This window comes from Ranitomeya imitator, chromosome 6, assembly GCF_032444005.1.
Source record: "Ranitomeya imitator isolate aRanImi1 chromosome 6, aRanImi1.pri, whole genome shotgun sequence".
Lineage (NCBI taxonomy): Eukaryota > Metazoa > Chordata > Amphibia > Anura > Dendrobatidae > Ranitomeya > Ranitomeya imitator.
Genome location: NC_091287.1, coordinates 267782309 through 267803292, shown reverse-complemented (window position 1 = coordinate 267803292; position 20984 = coordinate 267782309). Strand labels below are relative to the sequence as shown.

Here is a 20984-nt window from a genome sequence, read left to right as displayed (position 1 = left end):
ATTTCATTCAAGGATAGAGGTTAACTCTTAATATCCCAGTCATCTCTCTCAGTTAGCCCATAGATTTGTAAACAGCAGTTATCTGCTCACCTTCCTCCTCCTCCCTATCAACTTTTGGAGAAGCTGTTATTAATATTCCAAAATCACCAGCCCTGCAGCTTTCTCAGCAGGTCTCCTAATCACAGCTCTTTGTGTTGTTCAAATGCTCTGCTACTTATATGTGTAAAATGTGTAAATGTAAGTATACATTCTAGAACAGAGGTGTCAAACTGCATTCCTCAAGGGCTGCAAACAGGTCATGTTTTCAGGATTTCCTTGTACTGCACAGGTGATAATTTAATCACCTACACAGATAATGATTACAGCACCTTGTGCAAAGCTAAGGAAATCTTGAAAACACACATGGTTTGCAGCCCTTGAGGAATGCAGTTTGACACCCCTGTTCTAGAACACACTACTAAAAGCATAACTTACCCAGAGCTTTATAGTTCTATTAATACTACAGTTTTACTACTCACCAGAACTGTCACTCATGGAGTAGAGCCTGCACTGTTAGATACAAAGAAGTAAAGGAACTGAAATGAGAATGTGAATGTGTTGCTCTGATGTCCTCAAGAGACAACTTGAGAATACCTTTTAAAGGTTAAAAACAGAGATGCAATTTTCAATTTTTTCACTGGGGATGTTAAAGTCCCTCATAATGAGTGAATATATCGCACAATATAGCAATGGGGAAACCAAACAGCAAACTGATCAAGGTGGAGAACTTGAGAGGTGGCAGAACAACGCAGTTAACAAGAGGACAAGCTAGAAGGTTCAGGGTGTATAGTTCAAAAGAAAAGAATGTTAATCAGATAACAAAATATTAACATTTGAGAGTCCTCAGTGGTTGATACCTTTTAATGGCTAACTGAAAAGATGGTAACAAATTGCAAGCTTTCGAGACTACACAGGTCCCTTCATCAGGCATAGACTAACACAAAATCTGAAGAATCAAATACTTATGCAGAAGAGGACACAGGAATAATGCAGTAGACAAGTGAGATGTAGCAGAAATGTCAATGTGTGACAGGATAAAAACTGTTTTGGCCTTAAATATTGGAGCAGTTTATAGATAAGGAGTGTGAAAGTTTTAATGTCCTGTAATTGAGGTCTGGTCAGATTGTGATGCCCCCAAATGGTCTGAGGAGCACATTTCTTAGTTGATATAGAATTACATAAAACTATGTGACCCATTCATTTCTGAAATAAGTGTGTTAAAGGTTGTCATAAGTCAGGTACCATGAAGAAGAATGCCTACTACTCCACATGCTAGTTCACAGGTTTTGGGATAGGAGAACAGTGTGAACCACAATGACTTTGACCAGTGGGGGAAAAGAGTGTGATAGATTTTGAGACATTGATAGTTCTAAAGCTCATACAAGCACGCAGAGATCATCTCATGCTCTGTCTAACTGCTATCTCTCCTTTTTTTTAACAGAATTAATGGAGTGTCAACTCATGACAAATTATTTTATTTTTCAGCCTCTGGATTTCGAAACAAAAAAGGCCTACACATTCAAAGTTGAGGCTTCTAATGTTCACCTGGATCATCACTTTAACTCAGTGGGACCTTTCAAAGACACTGCAACAGTAAAAATAAATGTTCTAGATGTTGATGAGCCTCCAGTTTTCAGCAAACCTTCTTATACCATGGAAGTATATGAGGACACACCTGTTGGAACTATCATAGGCGCTGTTACAGCACAGGATCTAGACATAGGATCCAGTCCTGTTAGGTAACCAGCTCTAAGTTACTAGTATGCCAATTTATCTATCATTATTGTCCAAATGAAATCACAGTATTATGAATGTATATACTAGTTTTTGACATGAAAGTGAAAGGTTGCACTATGCTTCTCAAATGAGTAAAGCATTAGATTTGTGAAAATTCAACCATTTGGACCCTTAAACACACAGGTTATAAAAAAAGAGTCCCTCATACCACACATACAGAGATCTGTAGGATACAGTACTATTCATAGTGTAGGACATTTTAAAGAAATCCCAATGTGTAATCCAAGTAAAAACTCCATCCGCGTTCATTTTTACCAGATTCATATGTCTGCTTACGGACAATAAATTGCACTTCGTACACTAATTTCACATGCTTGCAGTTGGATTCTTAATGGTTTATGTAAATAAAACCTAATATACGAAGGAAACGTCTGCGAATTTCTAATTTATTGATTTGTAGCTCAACTCTTCATCATTGTAAGATCTTTATTTGCCATCAGTGAGTAAAAACATTTCCGCTGAAATCCAGAAATTGACAGTGAGACAAAGTAAGCTTGATATGTTTCACAGCTCTGAGGTTGATACACAATGGATTAAATTGCAAAAAAATTGTTTTTTTTAAGTATGAATAGCCGATAGTCTCACATTTGTCAGTTCTTAATATTGTGCGAAGAGTGATTCCAGGAGTATAACCACGTTCTCCAAATTACATATAGTGTTGAACTTATTACAATGGTCCCCAGATTACTGACGTTAGCTGACATATAGCAAAGTCAGTTATTTTTATCTCCCTTATTAGTCCATTTCCCCTGTCTCCCCTCTGCAAATGTTTTTACTTATTTCGCCCCATTTCATGTGATGAACTATTATTTTGCAAACCTATGGAAAAATCTATGCATGTTACACCTCAGTGTTTTTCTCTAGAGCAAAACACATTCAGTACCGATCTAAAATTATATATTAGTCTCCTTTTATATAAAGCCTTAATAGTCAGAGGGGAAAATGAAAAAATAAACAAATAAATATATATACATACAGTACAGACCAAAAGTTTGGACACACCTTCTCATTTAAAGATTTTTCTGTATTTTCATGACTATGAAAATTGTACATTCACACTGAAGGCATCAAAACTATGAATTAACACATGTGGAATTATATACTTAACAAAAAAGTGTGAAATAACTGAAATTATGTCTTATATTATAGGTTCTTCAAAGTAGCCACCTTTTGCTTTGATGACTGCTTTGCACACTCTTGACATTCTCTTGATGAGCTTCAAGAGGTAGTCACCTGGAATGGTTTTCACTTCACAGGTGTGCCCTGTCAGGTTTTATAAGTGGGATTTCTAGCCTTATAAATGGGGTTGGGACCATCAGTTGTGTTGTGCAGAAGTCTGGTGGATACACAGCTGATAGTCGTACTGAATAGACTGATAGAATTTGTATTATGGCAAGAAAAAAGCAGCTAAGTAAAGAAAAATGAGTGGCCATCATTACTTTAAGAAATGAAGGTCAGTCAGTCCGAAAAATTGGGAAAACTTTGAACGTGTCCCCAAGTGCAGTGGCAAAAACCATCAAGCGCTACAAAGAAACTGGCTCAGATGAGGATCGCCCCAGGAAAGGAAGACCAAGAGTCACCTCTGCTTCTGAGGATAAGTTTATCCGAGTCACCAACCTCAGAAATCACAGGTTAACAGCAGCTCGGATTAGAAACCAGGTCAATGCCACACAGAGTTCTAGCAGCAAACACATCTCTACAACAACTGTTAAGAGGAGACTTTGTGCAGAAGGCCTTCATGGTAAAATAGCTGCTAGGAAACCAATGCTAAGGACAGTCAACAAGTAGAAAAGACTTGTTTGGGCTAAAGAGCAGAAGGAATGGACATTAGACCAGTGGAAATCTGTGCTTTGGTCTGATGAGTCCAAATTTGAGATCTTTGGTTCCAACCACCGTGTCTTTGTGCAACGCAGAAAAGGTGAACGGATAGACTCTACATGCCTGGTTCCCACCGTGAAGCATGGAGGAGGAGATATGATGGTGTCGAAGTGCTTTCCTGTTGATACTGTTGGGGATTTATTCAAAATTGAAGGCATACTGAACCAGCATGGCTACCACAGCATCTTGTAGCGGCATGCTATTCCATCCGGTTTGCGTTTAGTTGGGCCATCATTTGTTTTTCAACAGGACAATGACCCCAAACACACCTCCAGGCTGTATAAGGGCTATTTGACCAAGAAGGAGAGTGATGGGGTGCAACGCCAGATGACCTGGCCTTTACAGTCACCAGACCTGAACCCATCTCTGGGAACTCCTTCAAGATTGTTGGAAGACCATTCCCAGGGACTACCTCTTGAAGCTCAACAAGAGAATGCCAAGAGTGTGCAAAGCAGTGATCAAAGCAAAAGGTGGCTACTTTGAAGAACCTAGAATATAAGACATATTTTCAGTTGTTTCACACTTTTTTGTTAAGTATATCATTCCACATATGTTAATTCATAGTTTTGATGCCTTCAGTGTGAATGTACAATTTTCATAGTCATGAAAATACAGAAAAATCTTTAAATGAGAAGGTGTGTCCAAACTTTTGGTCTATACTGTATATGCTGACTTTGGGATAACCACACACAATATAGACGCTTATGCTAGACTAATGATTTAATCTTCTGATTAAAAGGGATTTACCAATCATATAATAATGCTTATTTAACTGGGTAATAAATCTCTAAAGCATGTTTAATCTAAGAGAATAAGAATTGACTAAAGCCAATAAGTGACCAAATGACTTCTTTTTTAATCATCATTATAGTCTGTTGTACAAGTAAATAGGCTAACTAGACAAATGAATACAATTAATACTTTAGCCACAAGAATCATAGCATATAGTTGACACCTGGGTTCAATTATGGCTTCTAATAATGGTTATGCTTCAGATTGATGGTCACCTACAGAGAACCTTTTTAATTAAAGTTCAAATAAAATCTATTTTTGAAAGTCTGCTGGGAAAATTGCAGACTAGAAACACATAAAACGTTGTTATAAAAATAGCAAAGGTCGAAATAATGCTTGCTGTACTGAACCATGTTTGGTGCTGGTTAAAGGTTTTCATAAAATATATTCAAAAGCACTTCTTTTTATATTCTTCATAACTTCAGAATTGACTTTTAACTTGGAAAAACATAGTAGATTGAAGCAAGAAATAAAAGGGGTTTGAAAAAAAAAATCAAATACTTGGATATTTTTTTTTCCAATGTTATGACATGATCTTCTGTGCTGAGAGATCATATCTGTACTAGACAGCAGCCCTAAGTGTATATTCATCTATAAGGGATTGGATACACAACCACATTTAAGTTTTTGAAACTGATTTTTAGTTACAGAATTTTTTTCAACAAATCTGACATGAGTAGAAATGAGAGAACCCGAACTGTAAAGTTCATGGTTTGTACCGTTCAACTGGTGTTTGGAGCTGAACTCCGAATATAGACTTCTCCTGGAAAAGAAGAGAGCGATTTTCCGGCACCAAATTTCCAGCTCCCCATTGATTTCTATGAGGTTCAGGTCCAATATTGGGTACCTGAACTGACCTTTGCACTAAAGTTTGGTTGAATCCGACAGACACAAACTTCCACGGGTGAGCGAATCACTAGACTTGAGTAGATGATAGAAAAACCTGTATGAAAGTCAATGGAAGTAATGATAAGAATGAATAAGCTTGACAGAGACTATACTTAGGTGTTATTTTTCTTGCAACTTTAAGCTTTCAGCAGAACAGTTACCCCAGATAGTGTGGTAATTATTCTGTTTAGGGCATGCAGAAACTATTATCATCAACATCACAACTTGGAGGATTCCAGAGAAAAATAGTGGCATACAAATCCATTAATAAGTCATATAGCATAGAATTAAAGTGGTTGTCGATAACAATAAATCGATTTAGACAGTGGAAAGTATTTTTGTAAAAACCTATTGTTGCCATTGTTGACTGTGATCGGCGTTATCACTGACCGCTCACTGGGCATCATGTGATTCCGGCTGCAGCCGCCGCTGACATCCTCTGATGACACGTCAAGTTCCGGGAACCCAGAGATGTGACTCAGTGGCACGCACCCCTTGAATGACTGGGCTGTGGGCAGGGTTTCACCAACATTCTTATTTTGCAGCATTTTTTCTACACCTGTCAAAAAACTTTTGCACAGTACTGTACATCCAGCTAACTACACACAAACGGAATACTGCCGAGTTCCCAGCTCTGAGCGACTTGTACCTTCAGCTTGGATAGAGCCATGGAGCTAAGTTTTTGACTGCAACACTGTTGACAAGAACATTAGTGATGCAGACAATAACAGACACGGAGCAGGGGTGGAAGCTGAGCTATATCCTACAAGGATGAACAAAGCAGTTTATTTGTTTTTTAAAAACAAACTTCAGATTAGGCTATATTCACATGTCCAGAAATCATCGGTCAGAATGGTTCCAGCAGCAATCCGCTAACAAAAAGGTTGGGCAGACACAATTTTTTTGTCTTTCTAAAATACTGATTTTAGCTGGATCCAATTTTTGCTTATTGCATCAGTTTTAAATGGAAGAAAAATTATGGATATTTAATGAATCCATTTTCCATAGACTTCAATTTTAAAAACGTGGATCCTGGTGAAATCGTTATTTTTTTTAAATGATTTTTCTGCACCACTTTTTTGCCAATTGATTACTGCTGGATCTGTTTTAACTGATTATTACTGGACATGTGAACATAGTTAATGGGGGGAGAGCACTTTGCAACCTGGAAAACAGCTTTCAACAATCCATAACATTTGCTTTCCTATACAATCAAATTGTTAATGGTTATGTTGTATGATGTCACTTTTGTGCAATAACACGTTTGTTTTTATTTAAAAGGTATTATATCGATGAAAAAAGTGATATGGACAACAATTTTTCTGTTGACCCGATTGAAGGAACTATTGCAACAAATGAATTGCTAGATAGAGAAAGCTCTGCACAATTTAACATATCAATCATTGCAAGTAAAATAAGTAAGTATTGTGGCTCAATATTAGCTGTTTGAAAAATGTTTATTTCTATATTCATCTAAGTAAATGATCCAGATGAATATAAAAACACTGTTGAAGATTTTGTATTTATGTAATATATATGTACTGTATATATTCATATATATCCATATCTATCTATTTGTCTGTCTGTCTATCTATTTAACTTAAAAAAGGAGGCAACACTCCAATAACTGATGAAAAAAAGTTGACTTTATTAACCCATATGGTTAGCAACATATATATATATATATATATATATATATATATCCTTACTACAATTAATTTAGTCCCTCAGGGCCTATACATAAAGTGCATAGTGCTACATTAGTTTATGATTAACATCATGTGTTTTAGATAGAGATATTGACTCACCCACTTGTGGTTTAATCATTTTATAGTATACATGTGCCATATATGGCATCAGGAAGAGCACTACTTGCACATGTCCGTGATGTCACAATCATCTAGCCAATCCATGTGTCCAGAGCTCCCAAAGGAATTCAAGCATACACTGGTGAAATCAAAAGACAACTTAGTGATATGGATGTATATCAGAAACTGAACACAGACCCCAAATTTGTTATACAGAAAGAAATAAAACAGGTTTTAAATATGGTCATAAAAGAAGAAATCATTGACCAGGATCTTTATGATTATTTGTTTGTGGAGCGTCCTGTAACACCTGTGCTTAACGTTCTCCCGAAGATTCAGAAATCACTTGAAAACCCACCAGGGTGGTCAATCGTCTCTGGGTTAGATTCAGTTTTTAATAAAATGGGGAATTTTTAAGATATAATTATTACTACTTTAACTAAGGAATGAAAATCCTATATAAAAAATACTACAGATTTCTTGTTGAAATTAAATGAGGTAGAACTGACTAATGAAGTTATCCTGGCATCTTTTGATGTTACCTCACTTTATACATCGATTGACCATGAAAGGGGCCTAACAGCAGTAAAAAAGAAACTGTCACTTCTAAGATTATCAAAATAGGGTGAAGAGTTTATTAATTCACTATTGGGTATTTTTCTTAAATGGAACTACTTTCTCTTTGGGGAGGACTTTTATATGCAAAAAAGGGGCACCGCAATGGGTGCGAATATGGTGCCCAATTATGCAAACATTGCAATATCCACATTGGAAAACAATGTCTATGTGTCCCACCACTTCTGGCAAGTACTGGCATGTTGGTGATATACTTTATTCATCATTTATTGGAGTACTGCCTCCTTTTTTCTTTTTTATTATTTATATATATGGATATTTGTTTGGAGGGCCTTGCAGTTTGAATTCATCTATTCAGTACTTTTCCATTTTTTTCTTCTATCTATTTAACTATCTATCTATACATATATTCTTTAAAAAAAAAGTGGTGCAATAGCTTTGCAGTTTACAGTATTGTTACTTACTGAGTTCATCATATTCAAATGTGTCTAGTTTGGCAGAGAAAGATAAAATGTTCGTATGAATATACAAATACAGATTAATGGATTCAATATAAACCATATTATTGTTCAGTTACACTTGCACTGCTGCTACAACTTGCCCTATCTCTCCCAATCCCTAATAATTACAACTCTATATCATAGATGAGTGCTCTCACCTTTTAAAGGTAGTATCCATATTACTGACTGAAGCAATCCTTCAATGCCATTAGGATCGTCTTCCTGTCTTTATTGCCAAGTTTTCTCACCTACATAAAATCGCTGTAAAGTTTCTTCCCTGCTTATGATTTTATACGGGCTATAATAGTTCCTCCTGATTGACTGTACTATACCATGAAAGAAAGAAATGAGATTTTAAACAATCTAATAAAAAGATGCAGATTTACACTACTCATTAGGTGGTTTAAAACTGTGTAGAAACATCCTTGAATATGTCTGTGTAAAGCATCAAAATGTCATTTTTACCCACTTATGAGTCACTTCCTTTCATACCCTTGACTCCTGAACATTCTCTATGAAAAACTGCCAAGATCTATCTAGCTAAAAACAAGATGATTGGCCTAGTAATTGAAGAATCAGGTTATAGCTTCCTCTTTAGAATCATGGAGAGGGGGCAGAAAATTAGAAAAGAAGAGTGAAAAGTAGGCTGAGGCATTCAGAAAGAGGCACACAAATGGTAGTGCCAGCTCTCACATATATTACTATCACTGAAGAGCCGGATTCACTGCTGCACTGCTTAGTACTGCTGTAAAATGTAATAAATAATGTTGCCTCTTCTGAAGAAGGGCCATGTAAAGACAGGATAGACATTCTCTGTGCACTATGTAGCAGCTATATTCTCATCTTACTAACTCAAGAACAACTGGAATTGAGAAAATAAGCCTGCAGAAGTGATAACAGGTGACTAGTTACATGATTGCCAGGTATAGTGCTTGCCCTCATGCATGCACGCATTTCATCAACAGGTACAATTAAAATTATTTACTTCCCATATTTGTTAAAACGTGTTACATGTTGGAAGCACATGCAAATTAATGAAAGGATTTATGATAAATGTTCAGTAATTCCTGTATGTTGCTTTCATTTTTTTCTGCTTTGTGATATTGTACTTTTACAGGCCAGCAACATATGAAGTTAAGATTGAAAACTTTTCAGAAATGTATTTGTACTGACATGACGGCTTGTGCTGACAGTGGTTTAGTAATGAAATTCATGAAGCTCATTATATCATGTTTTTCAATGCGAGAATTCAACTTCTCGGAGCTTCATTTGCAGCTGTGAGAACATCACCATAAACAGTCCCACATCTTACAGCATGCTATAAGCGTAGACTGGGTGCCTAGTGTTCAAAGGCCTGCCTTGCCTATGCATCGTGCATTGCTGCAGGGCATCCATGATTGACGGTAAATGCCATTTCATCACATTTGTTTTCTGCAACTAGTATCGCAGTTTTCCGTGAACTTTAGAACTTGTTCTACAATGAGAGAAATGTTATATTTAAGTGAGCCTTGACACAAATTTTACTTGACAATAGAATGTAATTCTTCTAAAAATACAGCTGAAAGGCATTTCTAACACAACACTTCCAACTAAATATTAATGCAATGTTTTGCCTCCGGATGAAGATATTATTGCATGTGTCAGAACTTTTAGTATGGATTTGCCAAGTGTTTTACTGACACACTTTCTGTTCACAAACCGTACTTGACAGTCACATACTGAAATTATTTTCATAGTTATAAAATATTCATGATTATGACAGATGGGATCCACTCTTTATGCAATGTTAGATATCTGCAGAGGTGTTTTCAAGTGATTCCTATTAGAATCATATATACGAAAAGGGAAAAACAGTCTTAGAAAACTAAAGACCCCTGCAGGCAGTGGCTCCATCTGCATGCGATAGCACAGCGGTACGCTGGTCCTTTCAGACTTTATCACCTGCCATGTTCTGGTCTCTTCAGTAAATATTTAGCATATTTTTTAACAAATTATCACATATAAATATAGTAGAAAATAGTGTACAAAATTATCAGCACTGCATTCTAAAATTATATACATTTTATATCTGCATTAAGAAAGCTGTACGTTAAATATATATATATATATATATATATATATATATATATATATATACAGTACAGACCAAAAGTTTTGACACACCTCATTTAAAGATTTTTCAGTATTTTCACGACTATTCACACTGAAGGCATCAAAACTATAAATAAACACATGTGGAATTATATACTTAACAAAAAAGTGTGAAACAACTGAAATTATGTCTTATATTCTAGGTTCTTCAAAGTAGCCACCTTTTGCTTTGATGACTGCTTTGCACACTCTTGACATTCTTTTCATGAGCTTCAAGAGGTAGTAACCAGAAATGGTTTTCACTTCACAGGTGTGCCCTGTCAGGTTTATTAAGTGGGATTTCTTGCCTTATAAATGGGGTTGGTTCTATCAGTTGTGTTGAGCAGAAGTCTGGTGGATACACAGCTGATAGTCCTACTGAGTAGACTGTTAGAATTTGTATTATGGCAAGAAAAAAGCAGCTAATTAAAGAAAAATTAGTGGCCATCATTACTTTAAGAAATGAAGGTCAGTCAGTCTGAAAAATTGGGAAAACTTTGAAAGTGTCCCCAAGTGCAGTTGCAAAAACCATCAAGTGCTACAAAGAAACTGGTTCAAATGAGGACTGCCCCAGGAAAGGAAGACCAAGAGTCACCTCTGCTTCTGAGGACAAGTTTATCCAAGTCACCAGCCTCAGAAAGCACATGTTAAAAGCAGCTCAGATTAGAGACCAGGTCAATGCCACACAGAGTTCTAGCAGCAGACACATTTCTACAACAACTGTTAAGAGGAGACTTTGTGCAGCAGGCCTTCATGGTAAAATAGCTGCTAGGAAACCACTGCTATGGATAGGCAACAAGCAGAAGAGACTTGTTTGGGCTAAAGAACACAAGGAATGGTCATTAGGCCAGTGGAAATCTGTTCTGTGGTCTGATGAGTCCAAATTTGAGATCTTTGGTTCCAACCACCGTGTCTTTGTGCGATGCAGAAAAGGTGAACGGATGGACTCTACATGCCTGGTTCCCACCGTGAAGCATGGAGGAGGTGGTGTGATGGTGTGGGGGTGATTTGCTGGTGATACTTTTGGAGATTTATTCAAAATTGAAGGCATACTGAACCAGCATGGCTACCTCAGCATCTTGCAGCGACATGCTATTCCATCCGGTTTGCGTTTAGTTGGACCATCATTTATTTTTCAACAGGACAATGAACCCAAACACACCTCCAGGCTGTATAAGGGCTACTTGACCAAGAAGGAGAGTGATGGGGTGCTACGCCAGATGACCTGGCCTCCACAGTCACCAGAATTGAGATGGTTTGGGGTTAGCTGGACCACAGAGTGAAGGCAAAAGGGCCAACAAGTGCTAAGCATCTCTCAGAACTCCTTCAAGATTCTTGGAAGACTATTCCCAGTGACTACCTCTTGAAACTCATCAAGAGAATGCCAAGAGTATGCAAAGCAGTCATCAAAGCAAAAGGTGTCTATTTTGAAGAACCCAGACATATTTTCAGTTGTTTCACACTTTTTCGTAAAGTATATAATTCCACATGTGTTAATTCATAGTTTTGATGCGTTCAGTGTGTGCGTACAATTTTCATAGTCATGAAAATACAGAAAAATCTTTAAATGAGAAGGTGTGTCCAAAACTTTTGGTCGGTACTATATATATAGCCAAAAAAATAAAAAGAACTAAAAATTGAAATAATTCAATTAAAGACATATCAAAAAGGCAATGGTATTTATTAGCCAAGGTCATAAAAGAAATGCGCAAACCAGATGCAGCAGACCCCTTTCAAAGTACTGATGAAAAAAAACACTCTCAGCCTACTAATTCATGGAGGGGGTTACTGCCCAGTTTTAGAATTGCACACAGATGAAGCTTGCAGTAGGGTGCAAGTCACACAGGGCTGATTCTGTGGGTCTACTGCTGCTGCTCATCCTTGCTCTGATACCAAACTAATAAACACTGTCCTATTCCATGTGTGCTGTGCTATAAGGTTTGCTTTGCACTCACTTGTCGGTCAGAAGCCTCCGCTGCATCCGTGTCCATGGGTCAAGGATCAGCCACACACACATCTGGTAACACTCTGTTCATTTCAGTAAATTCAACTTTAATGGACAGTTCAGATAAAACAGCCTGCAACATGCATAATTGGGCACAACACACTCCATATGTTGCTCCATTTACATAGTACATGGCAAGGTTTTGCCTCCGTTATACTTGAACTGTCCATACCTCAACAGCTTCTGTTGGCCCTAGGGACTTCCTGTCTGGCAGTCCATCTTTTCTGAGATCCACAACTCTCCCCTCTCTCATATCCCCACCCGCCCTCTTCTGCATCGAAGAGAATGAGACCGGCATTTTAGTGCTTACTTCGGGTCACTGGCTTCGGAATTCACAGGAATTTTTGCAAGACTCCGGGTGAGACCTCATGCTGCCTGAACAATATGTAATAATAAATAATATAATAATAATTTTTATTTATATAGTCCTTTCTATATATTTATATATATGTACTTTCTGGGTACACTGCAGCTTGCACCTGAAATTCCCACAAACCTCCAACTCTCACTGTCTTAGACTCCCTATCCAGGAAGTGCTTCCCGTTTTTTTCTGCAGTCCCTCCCAATTTATTAGCTATTCGCAAGAATATTAATCATATCTAAACCTGTGCACTACATCTTATAATGAATATTTCCACCACTGCATATTTCCATATTCACTACACATTACTCAAATTGTACATAATAATTTTTTATTTATATAGCGCCAACATATTCCGCAGCACTTTACAATTACATAACATCACAACAACCGAACAATTAGTTCTCATAAAGTTCTATGCATTTTCACATATTACAATAGTCATGCAAATACAATAAAATCACATGTCAGAACCATTTTATAAACATTGCAGGAGGCAAGGCAGATGACAGTCCCTGTCACCCCCCTACATCTATATTATAACCCACATCTCCGATTCACTTATAATTAGGTTTCTCGGTTCCTATTTTGGATTCCGTAACTCTTGATGATAACACTAGTTTAGAGAATGCCAGTCAGGACAGAGGCCCAGGATATCATTGCATCCTAATTTTCACAGATATATAAATAAATCAATTATAAGTGAATAATATGTTAAGAAGATAATACCATTACATTGAAAGGGAACCTGTCAGGTTTGATGTATTTGCTAATATTATTATTAGTACACCTACTACATATTGCGATAGGATCTTGGAGATGGGAGTACCTCTTTAAGGTTGACTATTTAACAGATGTAGAGTTTTTATGGTAAAGATGCCTTGTCTCCTCTGGAAATTAAATCTTTCCTTCTCCGATGGGGGAAGTGCCCTTTTATATTTTGAGGGAGTTTTAGATAAAAAAAATTTTGACCATACTTTTTGTATGGATCATTTATATACTTGTACAAGTAAATCATGTCAGCCAATATTTCCTCACAACTAGGATCTCCCATGCCCGTTTTAAGTTTTTTCCTGCAATTTCATATTTCTTTTAATATATGACAATATCTTGCTGGCCTGAAAAGTAATTGATTGACATTGCATGCTGTTATTTTGTACATCCAGATCATGCTCTACAAGTGACTCTTCTAGTTGTACTCCATTACAAACATATGGTGCTCGCAAATTGTTAGTGCCCAGGTGCATAACTTTACCGTTCTCCACACTGAATACCATCTGCCAACACACAGTTTTTTGCAGTAATCTTCCATAGACTGCACTATACTATTATATAGCCTGATGACTTCTGCAAAAATAGAAACACTATTAATCCCATCTTCAGGCTTCCAAGTGGCCAACATGCTCACATCTGCCACAGAGGTATTAACCCTGAGACTTCTGTTTGCGTGTGTACAGATGGCAGATTGTTCAGTGATGGAAACCTAATCCCTACTATCCTCTATCCAATAAAAAAAACGGTAAAGACAAATCAAGAGAAAAAAAGTTCTTACAGGCCTTGAAGTCTTTCTTTCAACTTCTTTTTTCAACTCCTGATCTTTGAAATAATACTCAGCATGCTGTAGAATGAAATATCAGTTTGATAAATTTATTTGGATATATCCTTTTGTTTTACCAGGAAAAATGATTAAAGGGAATCTGTCAGCAGATTTTTGCTATTTAATCTGAGAGCAGCATATTATAGGGGCAGAGAGCCTGATTTCAGGGATATGTTACTTATAAGGTTGTGTGCTGTAGTTTCTATACAATCAGTGTTTCATCAGTAGGCAATTATCACTGCAAAACTAGGTGTCACATGCCAGGCCTTCTGGATAATCCATGGGATCCTGTGCCCATCACTGATAGGCAGCTTGCTGAAAATGTAATGCCAATCAGTAGTTTAGATGAAGTTACATACAGGTCCGCATTCTGACCAATGCTACATCTACAGCAGATGAAACAGGGATTCCATCAAAACTGCAACAAAGCTGTCCCGTAAGTGATACATCGCAGAAATCAGTCTCTCTTACCCTTTCACCATACTACTCTCGGATTACATAACACAGCCTTCTGACATATTTCCGCTAAATTTGGAGCTCTGTTAATTGCAAATGTAGTGTTTAGACAAACCAAATTGATTACTAGAAGGAGGTCCTGACCTGGGAAACCTATGTGTATTACATCTATATGCTCTATTCAGACTTACAAAAAGGATAAAGTCGTAAATCATTAATGACCATTCTGGAATTCTGGAAAAGAGTACCTATTTTTTCATCTTGCAATCATTTTTATTTTTTGCTATGATTTTCTTTCTCTAGGCAATCCTCAGTTAACCAGTTCAGTCATTGTCATCATAAATGTCCTGGATGTTAATGAATTTGCTCCTGAGGTGACAACGCCATATGAAACATCAGTATGTGAAAATGCCAAACCACGACAGGTAATGTAAAAGTAACTTTTTTGTTTTCTGCTCCTTTCAGAAAAATGGTTTAATGCTGTGTATCAATAGTATTGGTCCTAGCAGGGCTTCCATGACAAATTGAGAGTCAAGACATGTTAACTAAAGATGAGCAAAATTATTCTAAGCTAATTTAGTTTGCAAAGAAATATATGGAATTTGTCTAATTCAAAGTTTTGGGGTTTAAAGTTGAATAAATCCAGCAAAATAGCATATACCTGCCATTTACCTGAATTCTGATGGCTGAGAAGGAGATAAAATAATTAATTAACTCTTATGCTCACCTTACTTTGATTCTCCCCATACTTTTTTGGTTGACTCCTTTTCCTCCTTCTATTCCATCACTGAATTTTCATATGTTAGTTATATATGGCTTTAAAAAAAACAAATCCAGAATTTGCCTAGTCACCTTTTAAGTGCTGCAGTTTGGACTAGTCACGGTTTCCTCCTGGTTGGCCTGCCCACTCTGCGCTGATTAACATTCTGTCCTGCATTGTTATCTGTGCCAAGCAGGATGTCAATCATGGCAAAGTTCATGTGCTAACAACATTGTGACACCACTAGTGACTGATCCCTGGTATAGTATTACACATATGACTAATGATTGTGTTGTGGGAATCTTTCTAGATGTGTTTAGTAACTTTGCAGCATGGATTAATACAATAACCACATTTTGATAACACATTTTAATAAAAGCTCATCAATAAAATAAACTAACATTTTCTCCCCCGTATAAAATGCTAAATGCATTCAACAGATAGCAAAGCTGTTCTTTCCAATATTGTACCCAGCGACTGCTCTCTTATGAATGTTTGGGTTTGTGGTTTCACTGAAGAGTATGATGATACACTAAATGGAACCTACCGTATATACTCGAGTATAAGCCGACCCGAGTATAAGCCGACCCCCCTAATTTTGCCACAAAAAACTGGGAAAACTTATTGACTCGAGTATAAGCCTAGGGTAGGAAATGGAGCAGCTACCGGTGAATTTCAAAAATAAAAATAGATGCTCCATACAATTCATTATGGCCCCATAGATGCTCCATATAAAGCTGTGCCCCATATAATGCTCTGCACCGTTCATTATGGCCCCATAGATGCTCCATATAAAGCTGTGCCCCATATAATGCTCTGCACCGTTCATTATGGCCCCATAGATGCTCCATATAAAGCTGTGCCCCATATAATGCTCTGCACCGTTCATTATGGCCCCATAGATGCTCCATATAAAGCTGTGCCCCATATAATGCTCTGCACCGTTCAATATGGCCCCATAGATGTTCCATAGAAAGCTGTGCCCCATATATAATGCTCTGCACCGTTCATTATGGCCCCATAGATGCTCCATATAAAGCTGTGCCCCATATAATGCTCTGCACTGTTCATTATGGCCCCATAGATGCTCCATATAAAGCTGTGCCATATATAATGCTCTGCACCGTTCATTATGGCCCCATAGATGCTCCACATAAAGCTGTGCCATATATAATGCTCTGCACCGTTCATTATGGCCCCATAGATGTTCCATAGAAAGCTGTGCCACACATATTGCTCTGCACCGTTCATTATTGCCCCATAGATGCTCCACATAAAGCTGTGCCATATATAATGCTCTGCACCATTCATTATGGCCCCATAGATGCTCCATATAAAGCTGTGCCACATATAATGCTCTGCACAGTTCATTATGGCCCCATAGATGCTCCATATAAAGCTGTGCCATATATAATGCTCTGCACCGTTCATTATGGCCCCATAGATGCTCCACATAAAGCTGTGCCATATATAATGCTCTGCACCGTTCATTATTGCCCCATAGATGCTCCACATAAAGCTGTGCCACATATATATTGCTCTGCACCGTTCATTATGGCCCCATAGATGCTCCACATAAAGCTGTGCCATATATAATGCTCTGCACCATTCATTATTGCCCCATAGATGCTCCACATAAAGCTGTGCCACATATATATTGCTCTGCACCGTTCATTATTGCCCCATAGATGCTCCATATAAAGCTGTGCCATATATAATGCTCTGCACCGTTCATTATGGCCCCATAGATGCTCCACATAAAGCTGTGTCCCATATATAATGCTCTGCACTGTTCATTATGGCCCCATAGATGCTCCATAGAAAGCTGTCCAATATATAATGCTGCTGCAATGAAAAAAAATCACATACTCACCTCTCTTGCTCAGGACGCCGGCGCTTTCAATATTTACCTGCTCCTCGTGCGGCTCCGTCTCCAGCACTGACGCTCAGCAGCGGGCGCGCACTGTCTACGTCACCGCGCCCTCTAACCTGAGCGTCACAGCCAGAGGACGCTGGAGATGGAGCCGCACCGGAACGAGGAGCAGGTAAATATCACGCAGCGCTCTCCTCCCCATATACTTACCTTCTCCTGGCGTGGTCCCTGCTTCTCCCGGTGCTGCATCTTCTTCCTGTTTTGAGCGGTCACAGTTACCGCTCATTTTCAGTCATGAATATGCGGCTCCACCTCTATGGGAGGTGAAGCCACATATTCATGACTGTAATGAGCGGTACCATGTGACCGCTAAATACAGGAAGAAGATGCAGCGCTGGGAGAAGCAGGGACTGCAGGGACTGCGCGCCAGAGCAGGTAAGTATAACTAGACAGCCCTCGCTCCCCCTTCCCTGCTGACCCCTGGGTATGACTCGAGTATAAGCCAAGAGGGGAACTTTCAGCCCAAAAAAATGGGCTGAAAATCTCAGCTTATACTCGAGTATATACGGTAATTTAAACTTTAGTGTGCTTGCCCTTGTTCTTTCCTTTTAACTCTAAAAGCCTGTGGAATCTTGCAAAAATATATATTTTGTTAAAAGAAGCATATTGTTCAAAAGTGTTTACATACTGTTGACCAGTATGTGATTTCTTTCTTCCTGTCTCCTTTCAGATCATCCAAATTATTGGTGCTGCCGACAGAGATATGTCACTTATAGGGCAGAAATTTTCATTCAGACTGCCACCTGATGGTTTGACAAATCCCAATTTTACCATTCATGACTATAAAAGTAAGTAAGGCTTATAATTACATACATTTTCTATACGGTAAGAGCTCATGCATTAGGAATCCACAGATAGGGCAGGCGTTTGGGGCAGGCAAGCAAGGCAGATGCCTAGGGCACCCACCCCCCAGGTCTGCAGCAGTTTTATGAAGTGCACAGAGGGTGTACAGTGAATAGTGCAGTGCATGCTCTGTAGTCCCGGAGCGTCTCTCTCTCTCTCCAGTCTTTCTTTCTCTCCCCATCACTCGTCCTCTCCCCCACAGTGTCCAGTTTAAAGTTCAAAGTGAGGGGGAAAGGCTGTCTCACAGCACTGTAGAGGTCAGACGCTTGGGCAGAAAGATGCCTGCAGCCCTGTCTGTGTCTGTGTCCCCTCCTCCTCATCATGGCTGCTCTTAAACCCTATCCTGGGATCAGCACAAGTGAAGCATCATGAAGTGAATTTACATATACAGTTGTGCTCAAAAGTTTACATACCCAGCAGAATTTTTGCTTTCTTGGCCTTTGTTCAGAGAATATGAATTTCTCCACTCATGGTTAGTGGTTGGATGAAGCGATTTATTGTCAAACTACTGTGTTTTCTCTTTTTAAATCATAGTGACAACCCAAAACATCCAAATGATCCTGATCAAAAGTTCACATAGCCTGTTTACTAATACTGTGTATTGCCCCCCTCTAACATCAATGACAGTCTTTTGTGGTAGTTGTGGATGAGGTTCTTTATTTTCTCAAATGGTAAAGCTGCCCACCCCTTTTGGAAAAAAGCCTCCAATTCCTGTAAATTCATGGGCTTTCTAGCATGATCTGAACGCTTGAGATCTCCCAAGAGTCGCTCAATGATATTGAGATCAGGAGACTGAGATGACCACTCCAGAACCTTCACTTTGTTCTGCTGTAGCCAATGGCAGGTCGACTTGGTCTGTGTTTTGGACCGTTGTCATGTTGGAACCTCCAAGTACATCCCATGCGCAGCTTCTAGGCTGATGAGTGCAAATTTGCCTCCAGTATTTCTTGATAACATGCTGCATTCATCTTTCCTTCAACTTTGACCAAGGTTCCAGTGCCTTTGTAGCTCACACATCCGAAAACACCATGCATCTCCATGCTTTACAATAGGAATGGCGTTCCCTTCACCATAGGCTTTGTTGACCTTTCTACAAATGTAATGTTAATGGTTGTGGCCAAAAAGTTCAATTTTGGTCTCATCACTCCAAATGTCCATGTTCCAGAAGTTTTGAGGCTTCACTCCATGCTGTTTTGCGTATTGTAGGTGAGATATTTTGCACAGTAATGGCTTTCTTCTGGTGACTCGACCATGCAGCCCATTTTTCTTCAAGTACCTACTTATTGTGCATCTTGAAACAGCCGCACTGCTAGTTTTCAGAGTGTACTGTATTTAAGCTGATGTTATTTGTGAGTTTTCTTTGCATCCCGAACAATTTTCCTAGCAGTTGTGGATGACATTTTTGTGGGTCTACCTGACTGTGGTTTTGTTTTTACAGAGCCTCTGATTTTCTGTATGTTAATCACAGTTTGAACGCTGCTGACTGGCATTATTATTACCTTGGATATCTTTTTGTATCCGTTTCCTGTTTTATACAGTTCAACTACCTTTTCTCTTAGATCCATTGACAATTCTTTTGCTTTCCCCATAACTCACAATCCAGAAACGTCAGTGGCTGGATGAAAGATGCAAGAGTCTGTCTAGATCCTAGAAACTCACTCAGCTTTTATGTACACACACACTGATTACAAGCAAACAGGTCACATGTGAGGATGTTTCCTTTAGTAGCCATTCAAACCCATGTGTCAACCTCTGTGCATGTTATTAGGCCACAATCACCAAGGTATGTGAACATTTTATCAGGGTCATTTGGATGTTTTGGGTTGTCATTATAATTTAAAAAAAGGAAACAAAGTAGTTTGACAATAAATGGCTTCACCCAACCACTAACCATGAGTGGAGAAAAACTTTTGGTGTTATCATTCATATTGCCTCAAAAAAGTCCAAGAAAGCAAAAATACTGCTGGGGTATGCAAACTTTTGAGCACAACTGTATATGGGTATCTGTGTATGTACATGTGCAGCATGCTGTGTGTGTCTGTATATGTGTATATAGTATAACGGTGTAAATTTGTGGTGCATGTGTGCGTTTATATATTTATATGCATGTACAAACAGTTTACAGTGTGTGTGTCTGTATATTAGTATATAGTATGTGTTAGGTTGGCGGATTGCGCTAAATAAAATAAATAAGAAAGCGCAATCGCCACAAGGGGTCCACAGTGCAGAGATGGAAAACTGCTGCTAGTGATTAATGATGGAATACACGGCAAGTGATTACCTGTATACACTGGGTTGAACACCACTCCATGTGAACAGCACGTGAAGTGAACTCGCACACATAAACAAAACTGCAACTGAGCTGTGTCACTCGCACACCGTAACGGAAGAGATGCTCTGTAAATGAGCTTTGTCACTCGCACACAGAAACGGAACAGATTCTCTAACGTTTAATACCCTGACTAAGGTTGTGCTTGCAATGGAACACTGCTGTACTAACCGCACACATGTAGGAACCAGATGCTAAGCCAATGGCTAATTGCCCCCACTGACTCTAGCTACCTACCTAAGTGTATAGTCCCAAGCTAGACAGACTCATGACGCTTGCAGACAGAGTGGTA

At 38.5% G+C, this 20984-nt stretch overlaps 1 protein-coding gene across 1 annotated transcript in view; it reads left to right on the top strand.

Moving 5' to 3' along the window:
• CDH12 (cadherin 12) overlaps positions 1-20984 on the top strand; it is a 1535982-nt gene that overhangs the window by 1486522 nt on the left and 28476 nt on the right. The window contains exons 10-13 of the mRNA XM_069730603.1: positions 1525-1778; positions 6676-6812; positions 15131-15252; positions 18191-18308. Of these exons, the coding sequence (XP_069586704.1) occupies positions 1525-1778; positions 6676-6812; positions 15131-15252; positions 18191-18308 (631 nt within the window). The remainder of the gene's footprint in view (positions 1-1524; positions 1779-6675; positions 6813-15130; positions 15253-18190; positions 18309-20984) is intronic.